The sequence below is a fragment of the Tuber melanosporum genome (genome assembly GCF_000151645.1).
Source record: "Tuber melanosporum whole genome shotgun sequence assembly, scaffold_2, strain Mel28".
NCBI classification, from domain to species: Eukaryota; Fungi; Ascomycota; class Pezizomycetes; order Pezizales; family Tuberaceae; genus Tuber; species Tuber melanosporum.
In genome coordinates this window covers 1,182,073-1,208,608 of record NW_003298863.1, presented here as the reverse complement: position 1 = coordinate 1,208,608, position 26,536 = coordinate 1,182,073, and the positions used below count along the sequence as shown (strand labels likewise).

The 26,536-nt window shown below is 46.2% G+C and overlaps 1 protein-coding gene across 1 annotated transcript; it reads left to right on the top strand.

The window, feature by feature from the left end:
- Window positions 1–260: 260 nt before the first annotated feature.
- GSTUM_00005583001 (uncharacterized protein) lies at window positions 261–2,143 on the top strand (the record flags this gene model as incomplete). The annotated part of the gene is made up of 7 exons (XM_002837706.1): window positions 261–376; window positions 448–613; window positions 688–856; window positions 937–1,000; window positions 1,076–1,200; window positions 1,261–1,471; window positions 1,540–2,143. 7 exons carry the CDS (start codon window positions 261–263, stop codon window positions 2,141–2,143), a joined length of 1,455 nt encoding a protein of 484 aa, XP_002837752.1.
- Between the last annotated feature and the right edge of the window lie 24,393 nt (window positions 2,144–26,536).

Here is a 26,536-nt window from a genome sequence, read left to right as displayed (position 1 = left end):
CACACCCTAACCATTCGATGGTTGTGTGGTATATAAGTATCTGAAGTCCCAAGTCTCCCTTTACTCCTAAGGCTGTTTTCTCTAATGTGAAAAGGAGCGAAATATTTTCAACCTTGCATGTGGCTGCATTTTTTTCCCTTCTTCCTCCTTTCTCCTCTTACATCCCGGCTCACGAACCACTACTGAACGGGCGATACCCGACAACCAGACCATTAACGAACAAACCAAGGAAGCTTGAGGAAAGATCAAAGAGATCAATCATGTCTAACGAAAAAGTTGAATACGATGGTGTGGACAGTCCGGAAGTCGTTACTCCCCCTCATGCTTCGTCAGTTGCAGAATCTGGGATCGATCCAATTTACGAGAGGAAAATCATGTATTTTTTTTTCAGATCTTTTCTTTGCACTTTTTTTATCCGCATGTCTAATCGATTTAATGATAATTTAGCCGCAAAGTTGACATTCGCCTCATTCCGATGCTTGCAGCCATCTATTCTGTTGCCATGGTTGACCGTACAAACATGTCTAATGCCGCGATAGCTGGTATGATGAAAGACCTGAAACTTTATATCGGAGATCGGTATTCCATCGCTCTGCTGGTGTTTTTCATCCCGGTGGGTAAATTTTTATCTATTTTTCTATGGGGGTTTAGGACGTGAATTGGCTAACCGGTATGCTGGACGGGTAGTATTTCCTTTTCGAACTTCCTAGCAACATTGTTCTCAGGAGGGTTGGCTCTGCAGTTTGGTTAGGCTCGATTGCGCTTGCCTGGGGGTCGGTGACTATTGGGATGGGGTTCATTGAAGATTGGAGGATATTAGTCTTCTCTCGTGTTCTGTTGGGGTTCTTTGAGGCAGGTAAGTTTCGCCTCTTCTAGCCAGATGAAGGGAAGGAAGGAACGGGGCTGATTTTTATTTACCTTTCTTTCGTTATGTAGGATTCTTTCCTGGATGTATCTACTTGATCTCCTCCTGGTATACCAGATATGAAGTGCAAAAACGGTATGAAATTCACCCCATCGCTTTCGTAAATTAATTTCTATAATATGATATAAGAAGTTAATAGCGTCATGATAGGCTTGCCGGATTCTACCTTCTCTCTACCTTTATTGGAGGACTCTCGCCAATTCTCGCTTATGGACTTATGCAGATGAACGGGGTCCAAGGACTTTCCGGGTGGCGGTGGATCCTTATAATCGCAAGTTCTAAGAAAGAGCAGTGTGTTTTTGATGAATTGCAGTGTTAACAGATACCATAGGAAGGTGTTACTACTGTTGCCGTTGCCCTACTGGCATACCTAGTCCTTATCGACTTCCCGGACAAGCTCCTCCAACGCCGCAGGCCATTCCTGACCGACTTTGACGTCGAAATTATCAAATCTCGTATCGACAGGGACCGTGACGATTCCCAGGCAGACCCCTTAACCTGGGGCGTAATAGGTGTCCATCTCATGGATTGGAAACTCTGGGCGTAGTGAGTTCCTTCCCCCTACTTACTTAATGCTTCACCTAAGCCGCACAAAGCTTATATTTCCCAAACAGCGCCTTACTGTTTATGAACGCCGCAGTCCCAGGGTATGCACTAGCTTACTTCCTACCCATCATCCTCAAGGGGATGGGATACTCAAAGGGCATGTCCCAGATCCTGTCCTCTCTCCCGTACATTCCAGCGATAGTGGTCGCCTTCCTCCTCGCCTGGTGCGCTGATAGGACTCGTCTCCGAGCCCCGTTTATCGTATTTGGCTGTCTTCTCGTTATCGCTGGGATGAGCGTCACAGCGTACGCTACCAGCAATTCCGCCCGCTACTTCGGTGTCTTCCTCGGCTTGGCTGGTGCGCAGAACAACATCCCGGCAGTGCTCGCCTACCAATCCAACAACATCCGCATGAACTCTAAGCGCAGTGTCGGCTCGGCATTACAAGTTGGCTTTGGCGCCATCGGAGGAGTCTTTGCCAGCACGGTGTATAGGCAGGAGGATAGCCCGAAATACCGTAATGGACTCTGGGCCACTATAGGGTGTCAACTCCTGACGTTGCTGTTATTAGCTTGCATGACGGTTTACTTTAAGAAAAAGAACAGACAGCATAAGGAGGATACTTTGGACAAGCCCATTGAGAACCACCCAGCGTTCACCTATACTATTTAGTTTATCTATTTCTTGGCTATTATGTTTTTCGGGGTTCGCGGGTGTTTACTTTTTGTATTTTTTTTATATCCGACTACTAGTTTTGTGGTCCAGAGGGGTCCTACTAAAAGAGAGGGCTACGCGTGCGGGTTTAGCCGGCTCACGAGCCTGCAAGATGGTTGCTGGAAACGTTTTCCTTGCTCTTTGGTGTGGTAACTTATTGGTGTGCTGCGGGGATGATGAAACCTTCCCTATTATTATACATAGTAAATTTAACGTTTCGAGATATAGAGCTGTCGACCGGACATGGGGTAGCATGCAGGAGTACCGTACTTGAGTACAGTACTATACCGTACGAGTAGATGGGCGCTCAGTGCGGGGTGACTTGTAGTGTAGGGTGCCAGGGGTTCTGGATATTATCTGCTTCTGCGCGCTTGTGTTCGAGTATTGACAGTTTGCGCCTTTCCTCTACTGTGTGGAACGGACATGTTCCCGGGAACCATGCACGGCATCACAGATCTTCCGTGCGGTATAAATTTATATTCGTCGTTCACCGGTATTCCTTCCTTCCTCCGTCCGCACACCATTGGTGTCGACCACCGCGCCCAAAATCACGAAAAATGACTCGCCCGGTTGTTTATTAGGAGCAGGGTGAGAAAAACGGTACATTACTCACCCGTCGACATGGGAGAGTATATGATACCCAAGTATCATACAGTAGGTGGAAAGTTAGTGCTTAGTCACCCAACTGGACTGGTTGTCGAGGCGAAATGGGTTTCTCATGCTTTTCGAGGGAGAAACTTCTCCTTTTTTAACCCTTTCAGACCCTAGAGGAAATGATCATCTCTTCATCTTTGAACCAAATAATAAATAACTGTCACTTTCAGCTCTCTACCTCTTCCCTCTTCCCCTCACGGTTGCTGGGGCTACCTCAGTCTTTCTTGCCACACAAACTCCCAATACCACTCGCTTTGTTTTCACTCTGAAAAACTTCTCTAAAACACCGGATTCCTGACACCGCTGTCCCCACCTTTCTGACATGCTCGAAGTCTATGATACTCTTCTTCCTCTAGGGTTTGGGGGAATTGGGCTGGTGCGGGGTCATCAGTGCGATTTGATTTGGGGTTTGGACCTGGGAACCTTTTGGTGGTGGGAGTTGGAGATTCGGGTTTTTTTTCGCCAGCTGTTGGGGTATTAGTGAGCGTGTGGGTGGGAGCACTGATGATCTCGGGGGATGTCGTAGGACGGAGAATTACCTGTGTAAATCCGCCAAACTAGTTAGGGAGTCAAGGAGGTCACTCACACGGCACTGTTCTCCCCTCTCTGCCTTATCTCTGGGCCTTCTCTGGGGTCGACGGTATCATATAATAAGGGCGCCTTTTAGAATAGGGCTGGACGGTTGCTGTGCCCCGGCTGGCCACTGCTGCATGTATCCTACGATAAGGGGGAGGGCTTTGGCTACATACTAGGTTCAGAGAATTCATGTGGCCTACGGATTTGGTTGTTCGAGGTGAGGAGTCTTAGTTGACCCACGAGTGGGGTATTATGGTGGTTTTGTCAACGATAATAATAATTATTATGATAATATTATGATAATAATTATTACTATCATACGCATGTGAGAAGAGAATAGGAGGCTATCGCTCTGGGTAGAGGAGGTAGGGCAGGTTCTGCAGACGGTAGTAGGGTAGGGGTTGACTTTTCTCCGGTGGAGTCCTACGCAAGGGACCGGGTGGGGCGCGATAAACGTGGCCAGATGACGACTCGCGATAATAAAACTATCCCTGGGGGGTCTACAGTAAAGTATTCGAATTCGTAGCGATCCCGTTTTGATTGCATTCGAGTAGCTATTGTGTGATTCGTTGGCACTTGATGGTTGCTGATTAATATCAACCTAAAATAACACCCAGCGACTGACTGATCTGATGGCGAATCCTAACTGGGATATGGTATTACTCGTATACTGCCAGTAACTTACTCGAGTACAGTACTTGTACCCCAGAGTCCATTTCGCCAAGCAGATCAACAGGGACCCTGACCTGCCCACCCCTCATCGGCAGAGCTGACTCCCGGTGAGATGAAGAACCCAGGCGACTGAGGGTGATGATGCAACCATAGACAACGAAAAAATGTGACTTTTTTTTTCCAACGGAGTTCATCCCATTCCGGGAGGGGTGGGGGGGGGGGTTCCTGGACGCTCGACAAATAAATTCTTGAGCAATTAACTCGCTTCAGACCGATCTACTTGTATCCCCCCGGGTTCTTGATAAATTCGCTCCCTTCGTTGACATCTCGGACCTCCCGGCGTTCTGGGAGCGTCGGGGAAGTTACGATACAAAAACCTCCCCGAGGAATATCACGCCGCAGCAATGGCACCGTGAGTTGCTTGGATAGTCGCCTCTCCTGCTGGGTCTCGCCTCTCAGAGAGTAGTTTTTTTTTCAGCCCCACTTATAGCCTTCCCGGATAAATTTCCCATTTATACTATCCCTGCATTTTGGTTCATCCGGGGGCTCCGAGTATGCTCGGGGAGAAGGAAGGTTCCAAGGAGCGCCCAGCGAGGAATAACAGGCTCAGAGAAGGGGATGACCGCCGCGTCTTTAACTGTCTTTGAGTCGTTATTCATGTCGCCTCTTGTGGATGGGTCATGGTTTATCATTCTATTGAAGTCAATGCTCAGTACGGTGGCTGCTATTTTGGAACCAAAGGGAGTTTGCGCCAAGCTCTAACTGCTGTGTTCTACTTGCACGAGTACTTTCTCTTACCCTCGGGGTATCTGATATCTGGTATATCGCACATTTGCAAGCACTACAGTTCTATCTTGCCTGTGCATGCACTTATCGAGTGTTCGTTCTTGGTGTTTGGTGTCGTCCGTTGACAAGCGATCCCGGTAATAAAACTATCCACACCACCCACACTCCACTGCGCAATCGCGATCAAACGGGTTTCTGATGGCGAACACTTCTGTCGGGGTTTCACAAAATAGTGTGCAAAGAAGGGGGAAGATCCATGTTGACGATAGCGGGGGTGGTGAATATTTCACGGGATGAAGGGACAAAATGGGACAATACACGAAACTCCCACCCATATTATGCTGGATTTTGCGATTAGAGCCCCCACCTCCGCTGGGATACTTTGGTATGTCTTGGAGAATACAGTAGTAGGATTTTATGGAATATATGTGCTTGATTCCCAGTCGATTTGGTTTCCGCCATTCACTCGTGGGAACGATCACAGGACGAAAGCGGTTTCTGGGTGGGCGCGGGCTCCCCTGGGAATGAAAGGAACGGGGGCAGTGGCTACGGGGGGGCTAACTTCATGTTTCCCGCAATTGAGATGGCTAGAAGGGACACTCCTCGTTGCGGATCCTCTGGCCGGGAGTATTCCCTGCCATTCGGTAGCTCCCTGGAAAGATCCGAAAAGCTTACCATTAAGTCTCACTCCAAGGCCTACTGAGGGCCGGCGAATCCCACTGTCAGAGTCGCTCTTTTGGTTGTCTTGGTTGGGCCCCCTTCTGATTTTCGTTTCAATCTCCCGGGAGTGCAGTACCGGTATGTCCTTTTTGTCCTTACTTTCCCGTCTTTCGGAGGGTCTTAAGAGCTGTGCGTTTAGCCCCCTTTCCGGAAGAAACTTTGGAATACCCGGACATGGAACAACTATCTGGGCGTTGGTCCTTTAACGGAGGCTTGTAATATCGGCTTTAAATCACCGATTTTGCCTTCATCACCATCATATGCCTGTCAATGCGGTGGATTGAAAGACGAGCTGTCACCCAATGACTCGCTCTTAGAATGGTTTTGCCTATATGTAGTCATCACATTGGTCTAGAGTTTCAGCGACTCTAGAGGGGCGCTCCTTGGGAGCTCCCCAAAAATCCGAAAAACCAGGAAACCATCCAGGAATTCAAGAGTGCTATGGTATTCGGTAGCTTCCCGGGCTAAATATCACACAACCCACCAAGACAAACCCTTAAAAAAACGCCTGCGGGTTTTCTTTCTATCAGAAAGGGGTACTTGTATTTCATGCTCTCGCGGGCCCCAGGGGAGGTGCCTTGGGAGAATGTGCAGAGATTTAGTTGTTTTTACAAATGTCAAGGAATTATGATATGAGTTGGGGGTTGGGTGAGTATTTCCCAAGGTCTAAACGGGTCGATCGGCTCGCAGCAGGCAGCAAGAATATTTTTGAGTGCAAGTGGGTAAACTCCCTCACCGCGAATTTTCCGGACGCTCTAGCACTTTGAAATTGCTTTGAAACCTTACAAGTACCTCTCCGTTCAACACTTATTTTCGCCGCATTCACACACCCTCCCCCCAATTTTCTTGCACTATCGGTATCCGGGCGGGGGGGACATTTTCGGCATTCAATCTGGTCATCTTGTTTCTACCACTAGGACATGCCAGAGCTAATCTGACTGTAGCAGCAGTCCGGTATGCGAGATCCACATCAAAGTGGCCATCCTATGACCTCGATTTCTCACTACCACGTGCTCATACCGGGCGCAAGTTTTTCAAGGTACGCATTCTCTAGTCCTGAGACATCCGGCATTGTCTTGGTCCTGAGATTTTGCCGGATACATTGGACAATCAGCCCTTGCGAAATATCCTCCACGTTAAGGGATCTACAGTATGTCTGCGAATAGCTTGAGGTACGATATGTTTTGCCACCCTGACGCTCCCACGTACCGTACACCCGGTGCATGTTGGCGGAACCCTTTCCGTGATACTGTACTGTACCTGCCAAATGCCAGGGCGCTAGTAGACGTCCGGAGCATCCCTCTTGGTGAACTGAGAATCTTGGGTGCTTGCGGTACAGTACTCGGCTACGTATTCGTCGAGGGCCTCAGCGCCTGTGAGTATGGGCTGCAAGGATATGGAGAGCTGCATCACCTCCACTATTTGGTCCCACACCTCCCCCGAGGCCATGGGAGGCTTGCCTTTCACCATTAAAAGCATTGGTCAGCCCCCATCACAATTTCCAATCTGCAGTCTTCACCGCTCCCACCACGGAACTGGGCAGCCGATGAACAGGGATCAGTAACGGGTAATGCTTTGTTACCCTGCTCTGAAACTTTCCCACTTTGCTGACCAAACACCCATGTTTGTCACTAGTCTAGTTTCGTTGTGGGTACGTTGATGACCTATCCGCGACACGTTCCGACGGGGAGCCGATAGTGCCCCAGAGTCTGCACTTCTCGGGAAGCCGAATGTGTGACGGCACCATTTTTTCTTCTGTCTTGTCACACAATGTACCTACCGCTACTGAACTAATGTAGAGTCTATGATGGCTTGTCTGCAACATCGTCCCTTAGTTTTCACCTTTCTCCTGGAGGATTGTATATCGTACTTGGCGTTTATTCCACCCACCCCTGGGTCGATGTGTCCGGAGGTGCTGATGCGACATTCGGGGCATTGGGGGGACAACTGGGTCTGGATTTTGTGCCGATTATTGGCAATCGCACCATGTCCCAGCACCTTTCTTCTGAAAGAGTCTGCAGTTCCTGAGGAGCGGCTATTATTAAAGGAACTGTGATTGTTATTTTTTTTTAACATTTTTTTATCGTTCCTAGTATTATAGATGATTGACTATAGCTGCTGGGTTGGTGATGCAGTTGTCAGGAGCTGAAGAGCAAGATTTTAGTGAAACCCTCTAGTCACCCGAATGGCGTCACCAACCTACCCCAACCGATATCGCACTAGCGACTACTATAACTAAGACATGACACAAGCTCTGCACTCCTCCATACAAACGATTCGGGGATCAGCCGTCAGACCCGTCATCTAGATATAGACAGCCCGATACCCTTCCACCAGAATTTGGTTTCCACTTAGGATGCTCCTTTGGTACTCAATGTAAAAGAGGATAGCACAATCCGGCAGTGTAAGCTCAATCCCCCTAATCCTTGGCACTAACCCCAATGCCATACCCATAGGCAACACTCTAACAGAAAAATAGATATCATAACAAAAACCCATGACAGGTTTTTGTGCGATAGCCTACTTTCCATGTTTTCTCTCCATAGAATTTTACACTAGTGAACTTTACCGCCCTACACTGATTCCGAAAGTGATATCATACCTCAGCAGGCCCAATCGTCCTCACATCACGGGTGGTCACTCGTAGGATGATCTCGCTGAAAGGGTATGTTTTGCATACGGGCAATACGCATCTGGGGGTTGGCTGCGCAACCAGGTTTTTGAGTTTGTTCGGTGGAGTTAGTTTCGGTCCCTAGTAAATTAATTTTTTATTTTGCTTGGTTGGTTGGCGGGAGTGAAAAGCGTGTATACACCGCCCTCCCAATCTCACTTGTTGAGCTCACTTCTGATAGTGGAGTTTAAGCGCGATCTGCAGTAGGCAGTTGCCATTTGAGAAACCAGCCGTCAGCACGATTTAGCTAAACCCTCTAATCAACACAACACCACAACACAACCATATGGCAACTATGGTTGTATCCAATAACCTACCAACAAGCATACATCTCAACCAATATTCATATACAATTTATCGAGCTTTGTGAATAAAAAACCAATTACCACCCTACTTTCCAATCCCTAAAAAAGCATAGTTCTTCGTGATGCCGGTACAAGCCGGAAAGCTCTCCCGCGACCTCCTCCTACCAGGTACTCGTACGTACTGCCATGATTGGGGACCCTCTTCTTTCGATATTCATCCAGACTCCCAAGCAATAGCACCGGCACACTGTCGCGTAGTGCGTCATCACGATAGGTTGTTAGATTTACCACACAATCCAGCCTCCTCTTTCCAATAACCGAGGAGTACTGTACTCTAAGTTTTGCCAAAAACCAAATAGTTGGACTAACTAACTAACTAATCCAATCAGCACCTTAGTTCAAGGAGTTGAGGATCCAACCGAGGCGACCGCTAGGGCTGGCTTATCCGTGGGGGTGGGTTCCCGATTAAAACAAATGTGGAGTGGCAAGCATCCGTCGACGCCCCATGAATAAAGCTACAATTAGTATAGTACAGCACTCTGCCTGGGTCCGTTTTCATATACTACTCGTATCTTAGCGGAGTGCTATAACCCCCAAGAGTGTAACTTGGTCATTACCACCTTTTTCTTGTGTTTTTTTCTGTCGGTGGAGGTCTCCCATATGATATAGCCGGTTTTCTTGTTTTTATCCCTCCTATACTATCATACAACTTTATCAGACTTATCTTAAGACCATCAGATAAAGTGATTCAGATTTAGGCCCCATTCAGCACATGTTATCATACCAATAGAGGCTTGTCATGGTGTGATATATGATAACTTGAAAAATAGTTGTCTTGGGAGGAAAAGAATTTAAATGCTATCATAAACTAACTTTTCCAAGGGGGTATTTTTTATTTTTATTTTTATTTTTGGCAGACCTTAAGTGAACAAATTTGTTTTTGTTTCTATCGTGAGCGGAACCATACTCGAGCAGACCAACTATCACCTCCAAAAGAGCATTTCCGACGAGTGATAATATATGATCTAGCGGGGGTCAGGGGGGGGGAGAAAATGGGTGATCACCCAAATGAAATAAGAGCAAAAAAAAACAAAAAGGGCAACCCTCCACAGTCAATTTCTCCGTAAAAACGAGCTCTGAAAATAAAATCACCCGGTCAGAAGGGATACTATCCTGTTTGCACCCAGCGACTGACCAACTCCTCCGCAACTTCCTTCACTTTTTTCTACCCTCACTCCTCATGTCACGCAGCAAATCTTCCTATCTACCAACTCCCATACGCCTCTAAGATAAGCATACTTCTCCGAGAACACTGCAATGAGAAACGCCGCTCAAACAACCTTGTCCCCACTGCACTTCGTCCCCCGCACTGCCCGGAACTGACTACCCTAGAGAACATAGCAGTTGAACAACGTACAGTACACATCGGCTATGGGGAAGTTGCCGTCAAATTTCTGCGCAGCTATGAGTCCGTGGATGTTGGTTATTTAGAAATCTGGCGGGCACTTGAGGCGGCCCTATCAAGTTGTCGGAATCGGCAGCTACATACGCGCGGCCGCGAGAATGGGTGGGTGGACGGTCAAGGGTTGTGATCCAGCAGACGTGGGGGTAGGCTATGAGGGCTCTACGGGGGCGGGTGTTGCAATTGATTTGAAAAGAGTTTTGGATACATTTTAGCCGGGGGGGGGGGGTAGATTGATTGAAGTGATCAATTTTGTGTCAGGAACGTTCCGGTTGTACCGGAGCTAGCCGTGATAGCGGCGGCGGCGCCTAGGACTGAATGCCGGCCGGATTCCGGTTGTCTTGCTGGCCTGCCTGGTCGACACAGGTTGAGAGCTCCCTCTTTTGCTAGAGCTTCTCTCGACTTGGGTCTCGGGCTCTCCTCACCCCCTTGGGGGGGAGGGCTGTGAGTTTCAGATTCTAGATTTTTAAAAGTTCGCAATGGTAAACCTCCACTGGGATAGGCGCGATTGCTATTATTGATATTGGTATTGCACTGCACGTCCCCTCCCTCTTCCATGCGGTATTGGAGCTGCTCTGTCAATGGTGCGCCTGCCACTCTCCCTCGCATCGCTGAGTGGGCTCCGGCTGCAGGATTGACTGGCAGCGCAGCCACAGTGGACTCCGATCGGAATACACCATGGAGTTGTCTCATACGGGATATGTGGGGCCGGGCGTATCCCTCGGCGCAATAAGACGGCCCGGGGAGCTAACCCCACTATTAATCACTCGAGCATCTCTAATGATGCCCCGCGAAACCTCAGAACCTATTTTCGGCAGGACGGGAATACCGGTACCGAGTCACAGAAACAATTGGCAACATAAGGTTGGAACCATGGCGCTAATATTCGAATCAATTCAAGACAAAAATTTAAACACAAAAACTCACAAACGCAACCCGTGTGCACAATTTAACCCCATACTACCCGAGTACTGGTAGAGTTCAGTGCACCAAAATCACATGACGACAAAAACCACTACGGAACCACCTCACAAGCCGCGCCCTCCAACTGAATGTCCCACAATGGCTCTAGGAACCAACCAATTCCCGCATGACCCACCGGCCGGCAATGCCCCGTGCTTGTTCTTCAAATGGGCAACAAGATTATCAAGTCTCTTGATCCCATTTTCACCAACATTCTTGCATCCGGGAATTGGGCGGCCAACCCGTTCGCCAAGGTGCGCCTCCTCGCAGTGTCTGTTGAGCGCATGTTTCGTCTTGAACAGGTCTCGCGGGGCACAACCGGGCGCGTCACAAGTGTAGGAGCGACGAGAGCAACTGTGCGGACCACCCCTCCGGGTTAGTCTGCGCGAAAGGTAAACATCCAATGGTCCGGGTGCGAACCTGCTTCCAGAACATTTGGATCCGGACGATCTACAAAAAACCTTTTCCCGGCAGGGCCTCAGGATGGTAGAGATGTTGATAAGGTCGAACTCGCGGGTGAGGTGTTACCCGTATTGGTGGTATCCACCGGGGTCATAACCACGCGACCGGGGCCAGGTAGCTGGCGTTGCAACATATGTACCTAAACACTAGATTATATAAGTAATTCTGCACCTTTACGATCGGTGATAGTGCTGGTAAAGAGATGAAATTAATACGGCGTATACCATCCATCTGCCTCAATCACAGCTTTAATCCTCCCAGGCATACTCCTAGCCAAACTATCAAAGAAATCAGAGTCCAATAGCTCCAAACAATGCTCAACCACATCCGATATCTGCATCCTCAATGCCCACCCCTGGTTCTTAGAATTAAGAATATTAGGATAAATTTTTTCAAAAAGAGACTTTACTTTTGCCCAAGCACATTCTATTGGATTTAGATCAGGAGAATAAGGTGGCCTTTTGACCAGCTTAATTCTCCTACCTGAAATTCCACAATGCTCTACTTGCATCCACCAATTGTTCACAAGTGTACCACCATGAATTCCAGCACCATCCTGAACAAAATAAATAGTAGAGCCATAAGGAAATTGCCAAATAATATCTGGCAACCATCTCCTCCATATTCTGAGATATTTAAGAGATGATGCACCTTTTCTTTTAGACCTAGGGTCACCATGTAGCTATACTAGAGGTCTAATTTTGCGCCCAGAAAATAGACTCCACATATGAACACTTACCTTTTCCTGCCTAGTCTTTACTCTCTTATAAATACGACTAGGTGTATACTTGCTTTGCCCTACTTTCCATCATACAGGTGTCTTTCTTCCAGGATGGAAAACCCAAGTTTGACCCCTTGAAGCTCCTGCCATCCTTCCTACATACATCTTATCACTCCAAACCCAACTGAGCCAATTTTCCTCTCTCAGGTGCTCATGCTTCTTTGCCCACTCCAGACGCCGAGTAGCATCTACTTCTTCCAATTCAGAACAACAGGCTGCCATCCACTTGCACAAATCCATTTCCTGAAATCGCCATTTAATTGTTGATTCAGGGAGGAGATTGTTCGGGATAATGTTTTCATTAATCTTGGCAAGGGTGATGCTGGCATTTTTTGTCACAGCATCTTGGATCTAATTTCTCTCAGGCTATCTTACCAAATGTATTTATTGAGCATATATACTACTTACAGCATTATCTCCTTCCTGTGTGGTATTGCACTTTGCTCCTCCTGGATTGGATGGGGAGGATGGACCCAGTGGTTGTGGGCAGTCTGGGCGGGTATATTTTAAAAAAGAGGCCTTGGAAGCTTTTGTCTCTTGGTGGATTTTGTTGACTGACATGCCAGCATCGTGAAGGCCAGCAAGATAGCCCTGCTCCCACAGCGAATACGTACTTGTATGGGAATGTGTTACTTTGCGAATCATCATCGTGAAGTAATCGTGGATCCTAATCGTATGAATTAGTTCTCTCTAGTCCCTCCGCAGATACTTGTATTGCAATGCCAGCTACCGGGTCCCGGTCGCGTCATTATAACCCTGGTGGAAACAAGCAAATTCGTTAGCTTGGCCATCACGTGGGACGGTGTGGTTGAGGAGTGGGCCAAGGGCTGAGCAGTAGCTGTCATCAAGCCTGGATAGCGTGAGTGGAGCAAGCTCTGTACAAAGCGGTAGGGCGATTCCTATGGCTGGATCTACCAAAACCAGCTTGAAGGTAATTGGAGAATTCCATAACCTAATCCGTATTTCTCGTTTTTTCTTTTGTTAGTAAAAAAAAAAAAGAGGGATGGAGCAAGCCAGCAGTAACTTGTTTGAAATCTTCGGGGGAGGTTGGCGTTTCGCAGGCATGGCAGATGGAAAAGATGCAGCTAACCACTCGTCTTAAAAGCCTTCTTACGGTACCAACCGATCCCGACAAACCAAGATCCTGTTGCGGGGATCATCCAAGTCTGTCGCACCATACAATTGATATTCGACCAGTGAGTGACATTACCATACTGGATACCAGTCTGGCACGGTGATTGGGTAACCGACATTGTTTTCTTTTTTCCCGGACAGAGCCTGCAGTAGAATTGGAATATCAAGCAGGTCCGTGCACAATGGATCTTGGCATATGATATATCACGAGTACGTTATAGTACAGTACTAGTACAATACTCGAGTATCATACTGTACGAGTACTGGTACTGTACTAGTACTTGGATAAAGCTATGGACCCTAGTGGTGAGACGGATAGGGGCTAGATATAATACATCATCACAAACAGTCTACGAGCAGTTGCCCTACTTACAGTCACTTGGCAGAAGTGTTCATAATCTGAGACAATATTTAATTGCTGTTGCGCCATATGGTGGGGCAGTGCTGGTGGGGTTTTCAACGGGCGTGCGCATGCGCGAGTTCAAGTTCATGATCAACAACCACTGACACCTCTCAACATTCAACGGTCAATTGACCTGCCATAAATTAAACTAAGTAATGTTTTGTATAACCTCCCCTTGCTTCTAAAACTGCAGCCACCCTATCAGGCATTGATTTCCACAACTTCTCAAAAAACTCCTCAGGAATTGTCTCACAAACTAATGGTAATATATGTGCAAGTCTTCTCCTAACAGCCTCTTTTCCTCCTGGAGTATCTGCAATCTTTGGATACTGCTGGTGCAATTGCTTTTTAAGCTCAACCCATACATGCTCAATAGGATTTAAATCAGGAGAATAAGAGGGGTAGTCCACAACCTCAATACTGTTTCTCTCCAACCAATCCATAACACTATATACCTTGTGAATATGAGTATTATCTTTCTGAAAAAGAACATCTTCAAGTTGTATACAAAAGGAAATCATTTGATGAATAACAGGAAAAAGATATCTTCTTAAAAGTCTAACATACCTGGTCTTATTAATAGTTTAAGTAATAGGAACTAATAGACCTTTTCTTTTACCCTAAAAGTACTGTAACAGGTACGGGTACTCGGTTATTGGTTTTGTTTTATGTTTTGTTTTAAGTATCGCTTTGATACTTGGTTTGTTTTAAGTATCATTTGATACTTGATTTTGTTTTATGTTTTATTTTAAGTATCGCTTGATACTTGGTTTGTTTTAAGTATCGCTTGATACTTGGTTTGTTTTAAGTATCGTTTGATACTTGGTTTTGTTTTATGTTTTGTTTTAAGTATCGCTTGATACTTGGTTTGTTTTAAGTATCGTTTGATACTTGGTTTTGTTTTATGTTTTGTTTTAAGTATCGCTTGATACTTGGTTTGTTTTAAGTATCGTTTGATACTTGGTTTTGTTTTATGTTTTGTTTTAAGTATCGCTTGATACTTGGTTTGTTTTAAGTATCGTTTGATACTTGGTTTTGTTTTATGTTTTGTTTTAAGTATCGCTTGATACTTGGTTTGTTTTAAGTATCGTTTGATACTTGGTTTTGCTTTATGTTTGTTTTAAGTATCGCTTGATACTTGGTTTGTTTTAAGTATCGTTTGATACTTGGTTTTGCTTTATGTTTGTTTTAAGTATCGCTTTAATACTTAAAGAGTTTTACCAAAGCGTATCGATTGATACCTTTGATTAGTTTCATTCATGCTAGACATGAACAGATTTGTGTATTTAAAGACCGCCTGTTTCTACGATAGAAGAGGCAGACTTCGACAGACAGTATTTCAATATACTTGGTTGAACGGTTACTTCTTTGTTCCTCAGTACGCCCTCGAAGCCTCCTTTAGTTTTCACCTCTCGCCTCCTCTCTGGAAGAGCAGGCCACCTGCCAACTATCGTATCTATTACTGATAACGTGATAAGCACCTTGCGAACACATTGCATTTTTTTAACCTCAGCAAGTGGTTAAGAACCTGTCCCCGGATTTAGGACTGATCAACCTATCGATATCCACCTTAGAACGCTAGCGGAGAGAAGCGGCAGAATCACAGCACATTCGGCTTCATCTCAAACCCAATATAGAGTCTTTGACGACCAGGAGTGGGAAGCAAATCCCACGGCAAGACCTTACCAGAAAGAAACAACCCCGGCGCTCTGCTAAAGAGCCGGGCGATCCTGCAAACACGGAAGATACACAACCTCCAGGAGAATTCCCTTCTACTCCAGCGAAGAAACCTTCCTTTGAACCTCCAATCGACCCCGAATCCAGTAGCGAATCAGATATGGCTAGCACAGGAGAAGGGCCTTCGGGAGGAGGGAAATCTCGGGCAAGGCCTGAAGAAGAGGAGGTACCTGCACCATTTGAACCCCCTAAGTTTAAACTCCACCTCCCAGCAAAGTTCACGGGAGAAGGAAAGGACCTCAAACCTGAAGCCTTTGAACGATGGGCAACAGAACTCTCACACTTCCTACTCTTACAAGGAAAAGATGTGGAAGACCCTACAACTGGACTTATCATTGGATCATTTTGCGAAGGAAAGGCAACCGAGGCATACCACCAATGCTATAAGGATTTCGGCGGGAATGTAAGATTAAGAGGATCTACAGTTCTCGATTACCTGAAAGGACGATTCCAATCCTCTATAACCAATGACCTCCTATACAACAAATTCAACCAACTCCAGCAAGTTAACGGAACGCATGTCAAGCGAATAACCGATGTGGCTACGGACCTAATAATATATAAGGACCGGATGGAGAGAGGAAGTATCTCCAAATACATCCTGAAGCGACGATTTTACCACACCATGCACCCTACCCTCCGGCGAGAAGTAGAACCACTCGAGGAAGATGGCGATGATATTGCAGTAATAATTGCAAGAGCAGAACGAAAGGACGCCATTCTCCATGAGACCAAGGCCTACAAAACACAGACCTCCTCTAGTAGGAACAGCCAGCCATGACACAAAACCTCCAGCAACTCTGAAGACGATACCCCACGGGTTTTCAAGAAGAAAACAAAAACCTCCAAAGAATCAAGACAGCAAAAAGGAGAATGTTTTGAATGCGGAAAGACAGGGCATATGGTAAAGAACTGTCCTACGAAGAAAGGAAAAGGAAAGGCAATTAAGCAAGAGGCATCAGCCAACAATGTTGAAAGCGATAACGCCCAATCCACTGAATATGAAGAGATCCATATCGGATATATCGATGTGGAATGCAACAGTGGTCGACCTCCGGCTACATTCAAAGCACACACCGCTCTGGAAGGTACTATCCTGATCAATGGCAAAAGGGCTCGGGTCCTGTTCGACACTGGCGCAATCGAAAGAGATATGATCAGTAATGCCTTTTTCTCTGTCCATGGACTCCCCACTCGAGACCTTAACCAACCCATACCAGTCAATATGGCAGTAAAGGGATCACGATCCACAAGCCATAAAACCTGTAGTGCGACCATTCAACTTGGTTCCGCAGTCCTACCCCCCCAGGAAATGCTGGTTGGAAACTTAGCCAAATACGATGCCCTAATAGGCATGCCATTCCTAAACCGCCACAAAGCTATAATCAGGTGTGGGGAATCAACCATCGATTTCCCAGATCAAAAGGTCAGAGTCTCATGCAAGCCAACAACCAGAGAATACCGAGCCGCAGTCTGTGAAGCAACTACCCAAAAACTGTTGGATGAATACTCTGATGTCTTCCCTGATCAAATACCCGAAGAACTACCACCTATGAGAGAGGTGAACCACCACATCCGCCTCCGAGACCCCTCCAATCTCAAGAACCAACCCACCTACTCTATTCCTGACACATATAAAAGCCCACTCTGTGATTGGATCAACCAACAACAAAGAAGAGGAGTCATCTACCGGGCAGAAGCCCCAGGTGCCGCTCCTATGTTTGTTCAACCCAAAGCAGATGGCAAAAGAATTCGCCCCTTGGTTGATCTCAAACTACGGAACGAAAACACGGTTATGGACAGTTCCGCTATCCCAAACCAGACCCAGATTCTAAATGCTGTTGGACGGGCAAGATTCCGAAGTAAGATTGACCTAAGTGATGCCTACTTCCAAACAAGGTTAGATCCAGAAAGCGAACGCTACAACAGTTTCAAAACACCCTTCGGAAGTTTCATTAGCCGGGTTATGCTACAAGGTGATATGAATGCGCCGGCCGCCTTTATGCGAATTATGGAAAACCTCCTAAGCGAATACCTCCACCATTTTGTTTGGGTTTACATTGATGATATCCTCATCTTCTCAAAGCACGCTGAAATAGAACATGCCTACCATAAAGGATTGGTTTGTACCAAACTAAGGGAAGCTAAATTCTACACTAGCAGAAACAAATAAATCCTGTTTGCAGACAAACTCGATATTCTAGGACATGTTATAGATGATGAAGGAATACATGCAGCCCCAGGAAAAATAGCCTGTTTAACGGAATGGTCGACACCCCGGAATCAAAAAGAACTCATGCGATTCTTAGGACTAGTCAACTATATTTCCCAGTTCCTCCCACACCACGCCACTGTGACAGCACCGCTCACAGACCTTACCGGCAATGCAGAATTTGTCTGGACCCACACTCATGACCAAGCCTTTACCAATATCAAGGAATTGATTAAAAACGCCAACGTTATTCAACCTATCGACTATAGTAAACCGGAACCGATATGGCTGATTACTGATGCATCGGATGTTGGAGTTGGAGCATGGGTTGGGCAAGGGGCCTCCCATGAAACGGCAAGACCGGCGGCATTACACAGCAGGAAGTTCACTAACTCACAGATAAACTATGGGACAACAGACAAGGAAGCCCTTGCTGTGATTGATGCCCTCGCTGCGTTCAACCACATCCTCATGGGCAATACCTTCACTATTGTCACCGACCACCAACCTCTTCACTAATCTTAAAACGGAAAGAATACCTGGAAGAAGAAGAATGAGGTGGATAGGCGAGATCAGCAAATATGAGGCAAAAATCAGCTATACACCTGGAAGAACAAACTATTTAGCTGAAGCTCTCTCCCGCCTATATGAAAATCAAGACATCGCAGACCCCCCTCTCGTTCACGACCACACAAGACAAAGTGAGGACAGCCCTGACGACACCTCCTATGAACAAGAACCATCAATGGCTACCGCCAGCCCTACCGCTCCCTCCAATCCTTTCTCTTACACCATGTACAGTGCTGCCGGAACAGAACGAGGAAAGGACATTGATGAAGAATGGAAAGACAATTGCACGCTCCGCAGTACACCTCCTCACGAACTTGAACAAAGCAGACTCCACTGGTCCCACTGTTACCACGACACTTGCCCTTTTCACCAGACTGAGATCAAGTTCGGCAACAGATACCAGCGACCGTACTATTTGCCTGCTGACAATTCCAAAGACACCAGCTTCGACACCGTAGAAGGAACAGAAGAGATGATCAATGAAGATGAATCGACCCAACCTCCTCCTACCGTTAATCCTGTTCCAACATGATACCAAGGTCTTGAAGAACTCGAACAAGCAGCAGCCTACGTGGATGCAATATCCTATTTACACCCCCCACAGTCAGCCCCACCATCCTCTCCTCCTATAATCGATTCACGACCACTATATGGTGGACCCTTACGAGTATATAACAATGAAACCATTGTCTCGGTCATACCTCCTACTATTCCCGAGCATTGGCGCCAACTCTATGAAACCTTTGAGGAAGAGGAAGCCCCTATCGAACCAACAAGAGGATCCCTAATCGAGGATGAACGAGATGTTAGATCGACCACGGAAGAATTAACCTCCTCTTTCCGAAGCAAGATGATAGCCGGATACCGCCATGACCCGATTTACTTCAAAGCCATGGATAGCTCCAGGTCATGGAGACCTCGCCCCCTACAACATATCCAACGGAATGGTATTTACCAGCACCCGCTACGGAGAACATTGCTTATACATCCCGAAAGGCCATATGTTCAATGGAATGACAATTAGAGAATATGTCATATCCGAGATTCAGAACAAAGGACACCACAGTGCGGACCGCAACCTTCAATATGCTTCGGAATATGCTTACTGGCCTGAGATGCGCAAGGATTTCCGCGATTTCATCAAACAATGTGAACTCTGCCAGGCAAACAAGGAGCGAACACAACTACCTGAAGGAAAGGCACAGACCCTGCAACTACCATGTGAAATATTCGAATCATATGCCATTGATTTCGCAGGACCATTCAACAAGTCGGCAGGATATGATACCATCTTGGTAGCTGTGGATCGATTCTCTGGATACACATGGCTCATACCAATGAAGGTTACCGATTCCTCCAAAGACACCTGGAATGACCCCCAATAATACCTGTTTACCCCCCATGGGTACCCCTTATCTATTGTTAGTGATGCTGATCCCCGCTTTACCGCCAGATTCTGGAAGCAAACCTTGACCTCTCTCGGAATAAACCACATTATGGCTGCCCCAGGACACCATGAGACTAATGGCCAAGCAGAACGGAAGATCCGCGAGGATAAAACCGGAATTAGGAATATGATCAATGAACGACAAACCAACTGGGAACCAGCTCTTGTTGAGCTCGCGGCATATATCAATGCCGCGTTTTCAGATACCCTGGGAATGTCACCATACAACGCAGTCTTTGGCCGCCAATACCCCCTCCTACCTACAACACTATTTAAGAACTCCTCAGTCCCCGCCTCCGATGACCACTTAAACCGCCACCAAGCCATTCGGAACGATGCTTTCCAAGCTGTTAAGGCTGCCCGATTTCGAAGCACCACTACTGCCCAGAAACGACGACGCAAACATGTCTCCATCTCACCAGGAGATATGCTCATGGTTTATGGTAACATGTTCATTACCAATGTCGGACGCAGTAAGAAACTGCAACCCCGATGGTGTGGACCCTTCAAAGTCATATCCTTTGACGAGCATACAGAGAACTACAGTGTCCAGATGGACGGACGCATGTACCACCACAATACTGCAGTCTTTCACGCCTCTGCTGTCAAACGATTCCACCCAAATGACGACTCCAAGTTCCCTGGAAGGACCCACTCTCGACCTGCACCTATCATCATTGAAAAGAAAGATGAATGGGAAGTTGAAGAAATCCGAGACCACCGCCGTCGACATGGAAATGATCAGTTCCTAGTCAAACGGAAAGGGTATCCGACGAGCGAGAACAGCTGGGAACCACTAGAAGGACTAGAGCACGCCATGGAAATGGTAAACGAATGGTGGAAAGACAATATACCAAATGAATCCCTTCCTCCAACGATCAACTATATCACCATGTGCTGGACACCTACAATGCCAGAAACTGAGCGATGGCACGCAGAACTCGAAGCTAGAGATGGATTTTGGGCACCATACTTTGAGTCAGAGTTCGAAAGCAGCGATGAGGAAAATCAAGCTATGGAGCAGGCTCTCGACAACCTTATCTAGTCACCAATCACCATCCGAATACCATAACGATGTCAAACTATGTGGAGCTCAATGTGAGGCAGCGACAACAGGTTGTTGGACTGTTGTTGAACCACGATGCTATCCAACTTGAAGACTATTTCGAAATCCTCAGGATTGACTACTGTCCTGATTGCGATTATGCTTGGATTGATGTACAGCACGAATCTGGTATTCGCGACTACTGTGATTTAGATTTCTTCGAGTCTAAGTGTTTTCTTAGAGTTTCCTCTTGTCCCTGGTGTGACACTTACGATGAAGAGTTTTTAGCGGAAACTGAAGCCATGAGTTTCACAGAATCCGCTTTTGATGATTATTAGTTTTGTTTGTTTAAACAGTTGTTTTGTTTTGGGGAATGTAACCGGTACGGGTACTCGGTTATTGGTTTTGTTTTATGTTTTGTTTTAAGTATCGCTTGATACTTAATTTGTTTTAAGTATTGTTTGATACTTGGTTTTGTTTTATGTTTTGTTTTAAGTATCGCTTGATACTTGGTTTGTTTTAAGTATCGTTTGATACTTGGTTTTGCTTTATGTTTGTTTTAAGTATCGCTTTGATACTTAAAGAGTTTTACCAAAGCGTATCGATTGATACCTTTGATTAGTTTCGTTCATGCTAGACATGAACAGATTTGTTTATTTAAAGACCGCCTGTTTCTACGATAGAAGAGGCAGACTTCGACAGACAGTATTTCAATATACTTGGTTGAACGGTTACTTCTTTGTTCCTCAGTACGCCCTCGAAGCCTCCTTTAGTTTTCAGCTCTCGCCTCCTCTCTGGAAGAGCAGGCCACCTGCCAACTATTGTATCTATTACCGATAACGTGATAAGCACCTTGCGAACACGTTACAGCTTTGATACTTGGTTTGTTTTAAGTATCGTTTGATACTTGGTTTTGCTTTATGTTTTGTTTTAAGTATCGCTTTGATACTTGGTTTTGTTTTATGTTTTGTTTTAAGTATCACTTTGATACTTAAGGAGTTTTACCAAAGAGTATCGATTGATACCTTTGATTAGTTTCGTTCATGCTAGACATGAACAGATTTGTATATTTAAAGACCCCCTGTTTCTACATTAGAAAAGGCAGACTTCGACAGACAGTATTTCAATATACTTAGTTGAACGGTTACTTCTTTGTTCCCCAGTACACCCTCGAAGCCTCCTTTAGTTCTCAGCTCTTGCCTCCTCTCTGAAAGAGCAGGCCACCAGCCAACTATTGTACTTATTACCGATAACGTGATTAGTACCCTGTTAACACGTTACAAGTACCCCTAAACCATAAGTGAGATTCCCTTTTCCTTGTCCTTTGAGTATCCACAATCAGCCAACTACTTCTCTGCAGGTTCTCTGAATGCCCATTGTTGCTTTGAATCCTTGGATTTCTCCACACTGCACTCATCACTCCAAATTACCCTTTCAAAATCCTCAGCTATCCAGTCGCTATGAGCTGTAGCCCATCTCAATCGCTTAGCCACATCATCAGGCTTTAGCCTAGGTCTTGACTTGACTATCCATTTTTTAATGTTTGCTTCTCTGAGTACCCGGTCCACTATGCAGGCAAATTTAGTAGGCAATTATATCCAGTCACTCTGGGTAGCACAAAGAGTTACCAGTATCAAGAGAAACACCGGGTGCATAGCGATCTCTGAAGGCACATCTGGTCATTTGCCGGTTGGACTTGGCTACCTGTATAATTGTGCGATGCTGTTAACTACTCAAAATGGGAGTGTGACTGGGGCGAGGGAGATTTTCAAGAGATTGGCGTTCACATGCCCGGACAAGAAAGCTCTTAACCGTTGTCCATGGGTGTCTAATAATTTGAGCCACTAAGGCAATGTTCTGGAGGCAGTAGAAAAAGGCGATTATCATGCCCTTCTCTGCAAGGCTCATTTCTCTCTGGGTGGTTTTAGGTGGGGTTCTTTTTTTTTCCGCATACTTCGTATTTCCAGAACACTTAACCATTGGTAAAAAAGGTAGAGGAAATTAATAAATTAATTAATTTGGTAAAGGAGGCTTCAGTGGGTGTAGATTTGTGAATAGTCACGGTGGCGATGGGGTGACCGGTCACGATCAACTTTACACTTCGTTGAAAGATGGCATTTTGGCGAGGCAGCTTAGTCATCTGGGACCGGTTTCACGAACACTTCTGCCGAGTGACTGTACATATTGGTCCCCTTTGGTGACCAAATTCGAAGGGGGGGATATGGCCGCAATGGGGCCCCCACCTCGCCGAATAAAAGAAGTGTCGAAGAATTAAGCAGCAGAGTTAGAGAGGGATTGGAGTGACACTGCGCTCCCTATTCGTCACTACCTAGTTGACTCTTCAAACTCCTCCGTCGCACTATACCAAGGATCAGGTTGAATACCAGTATGATAGCCCACTCTTGATCTCTCATCATGTTGTGCCGTATCAGGGTTGTTTTCGAACTTCCGTGTTTACCACTTATCGCCCATCAGCCTCGGATCTCCCCGATCAGAGACAAAACGGAACAATGTTTTCCAGACGGCGTAGCGTGGGGAGGTTGAGCTCGCCGGATCTCATTGATTAGTGTCCGTTGTTTTCACCTGTATCAGCCTGCATCCCCGCTCAGCCTGTTATGGTGTTGGGGTATCCGGTACCGTAGACGAATTCCGGGGTTTTTACGGGCACATTAGCATGTGCTCGAGGACTGGCGATTGGGGTGTCCTCAGGTTCCCCACCTGACTGACAGCTCAGTATTCCTACTCATTGGAAATAGCTTTATGGTTCCTGTCCTAGGCGACCCGAGTACCGTACCGGTATTACACTCCCTTCGCTGCTCCCGAGAGATCCTCCCCCGGCGAGAAACCGCCGCTAACTTGGAGGATTGGAGGGGGGGGAACATGGTCGCGAAGGAGTGGACCTCGCTCCCTAGTATAGTATAGTGGCATGCCAGCTGTCATATGGTAGGGACTTAAGTTAACAGGTCATGCTAGAATCTAATACAAATGGCGCAATGCAATAAATTTGTTCTTTCCTTCGCACCTTTGCTCCTCTTCACAGTTATTACTCAGCAGGGGTTTTCGTTCCCTTTATGTTTATGCGTGTATGTTTCTTGTTCTACTTTTTGTTTTTGCACGCTACCTGTCGCTCCCTGATGATCCAAGTACCAATGGCGATATCTAGGCCCATTGACTCCACAATCAGGATCATTGAGGACATTTACAAGTTTTGGGTCCTATCAGTTTTGATTTTCAACACCAACCCTCTGGTATGGTTTTGTAACCTTGGAATTGCCTGACATGGGCAAAAGCCACCGAGCCTGCATATGCTTCCGGGGCCAGGCGCATGAGACCCGCATTGGAAGCACCTTTCTCCACAAGGAGCAGCTTGAACCAAGGGGATCTTCGGTGATGATTTGAAGAACCTGGCGGGGCAGGATGGGAGTTACTGGTACAAGTTCTTTCTAGCGCTCTTTTTTGGGTCACAAATTTTTTTCGATTTTACGAGTTTCTTCTGGTCTCTTCTAATTGGCCTGTCTTGCGTACGCGGGGATATACAGACAAACGTCAAGCAACTACAAGCACAAGAGGAGGGAAAGAAATCCTCATGAATATTTGTGAATACCGATACAAAATCAACCCTCAACTTTGCGCAAATCATTTCTTGCCCCTGGCAGCTCCCTCTTCCATGCAGCCCTCCTCCTGTACCACCAAAAGTCACCATTAAATCCTTTGTCTAATCATTCCCTAATCTCTGCAGGCTGGCGAGGAAAAAAAACGAGGAAAGATGAAGCAGCCCGTTATCGGGAAATTTAATTTGTCCGCACTTTCTGCAACACAAACTCCGATAGCAACGGACGCTATTTCTGGGCATAAAAATTTGAAATGCGAGATAAATTGAGGTTTCCGGGTGTTGTATGATATCTAGGCAGTGACTTTGGGTTCGGTAGTATCCGAACCCAGAGGTTGGGGTATGATGCCGTAGTATATGACACCGCATATACTCGAAATTCTCGCTACGGTACTCGAGTACGAGTAGTTATGGACACGAGTATGCCCGAGCAGATTATGAAGGCTATGCACGAGCATAGTCACGTGAATTAATAGCCTCACGGCCCGACCCTGGCTGAGCAAAGTCGACTACGCTTGACTCGGTTACGTTCGGTTGGAGTATCCGATACCGTACCATCTCTACTATACCACTTGCCGGGATGATGAAAGTGGGGACATTTTTACAACATGAATTTCTAAGGGGGATGTGTCGAAGCATTGGTAATAGAGAGTCTCATTGAGAAAATTTTCAAGTGTGCTGGGTAGATAGTGTTTATGTTAGTATCATAGGTGATAATGCACGATTACGAGAAGAGATAGAGATAGAGTGATGGATCATGATCGCCCATACTCGAGCAGATCATGGGGGTCCCGCTCGAGCATGATCTGATCGTGTCCATCACTAATGCTAGCTATGCACATCTCGATTCATGGAGGGATATCGAGCATTTGAGCCACCCACTAGTAATCAAAGGAAAAGAGGTTATAGCCACAGTTGTTGATCCCCATTCGGGGGAGCAACTTTCGCGGCGTGTTTAGGGGACCGACCCGTGTGCGGGCAAACTGAGAAAATATATAGGAGTGTTGGCTGGATAATTTGTTCTCCATAATCACCGTCGGAGAAGTGATCTATCTGCATCTGTTTTAATGCCGAAGGGTTTGGCTGAGTAACTTGGAGTTTATCCAGTCCTCTCAGAATGGAAGTCAACTCTAGTTGAACGACGTCTTGGTGTGTTTATTTCCTTGATGAGGAGGACCAAAAAGGGCAGACGGCCTTGCAACCTCACTTATTGAGCTCACACCTAAAGGGCTATGGCATTTAAGCTTACTCTGCATTAAACGTGGTCCATTGTAGAAACAGATCACTATCGCACCATAGTTAACGGTTAGCTTTTGAGTGGTCTTCTAGATAGTTGTTGATCGATCGGGCGCACACGGAAGAATGCTGTTGGTTTTGATGAAGTATATGTTGTTGTTTCTCTATTCAGCTATGGAGAGAAATTTTCTGCTAGTTACACATAAACCCGACAGATGCCGCAAAGAATTGTCTACACACAAATCAGGGCGATGCCCACTTCAATACCACCTCAAATCAATCCCTAAGGATACCAGACCTAACTGCTTTCTTGTACACCACAACACTATGATGGGATTACTTCATCATTTCGCAAGTGTCAGAAATGCTGGCGCTTCATATTCTTTTCCCGGTGTCCAAACAATCCTCACGTATACAGCACATAGAAGAGGAGAAGGGAAAAAAGGTGTTGTGCATGGGAGATGTGAATAAACGGCAAATGTGCAAAGAGAACTCTCAGTTAGGTCACTAGAAGTGACATTAATACTGTAATGAAAGTTTCAAGATGTACCGGCTGAGCCCAAGAAAACCAGTAGGGAGAGTAGGGCGAATCTGTTATAGATATGTACCTTCCCGCGCATATTATTTATTTCCCCGACCAAAAGAAAAATAGCCAATCCTGGCTGTGGTGGCATATTTACTGCAGAAAAGACGGTAAATGCCACGAGGCGGCAGGGGGGGATTCTCTCCACGGTAATGATTTTTTTTTTTTTGATATAAACATGGATTGGTGTAGTTGGAATAACTTAAATTTATATATTGAGCACTGCGATGAATGAACAGCCTAGAACTCCTGCAGTTAACCAAGACACCCCGGCAATATATATACAAGTTAGACCGGCAGCAGTCTCAGGAAATCCGGGTCG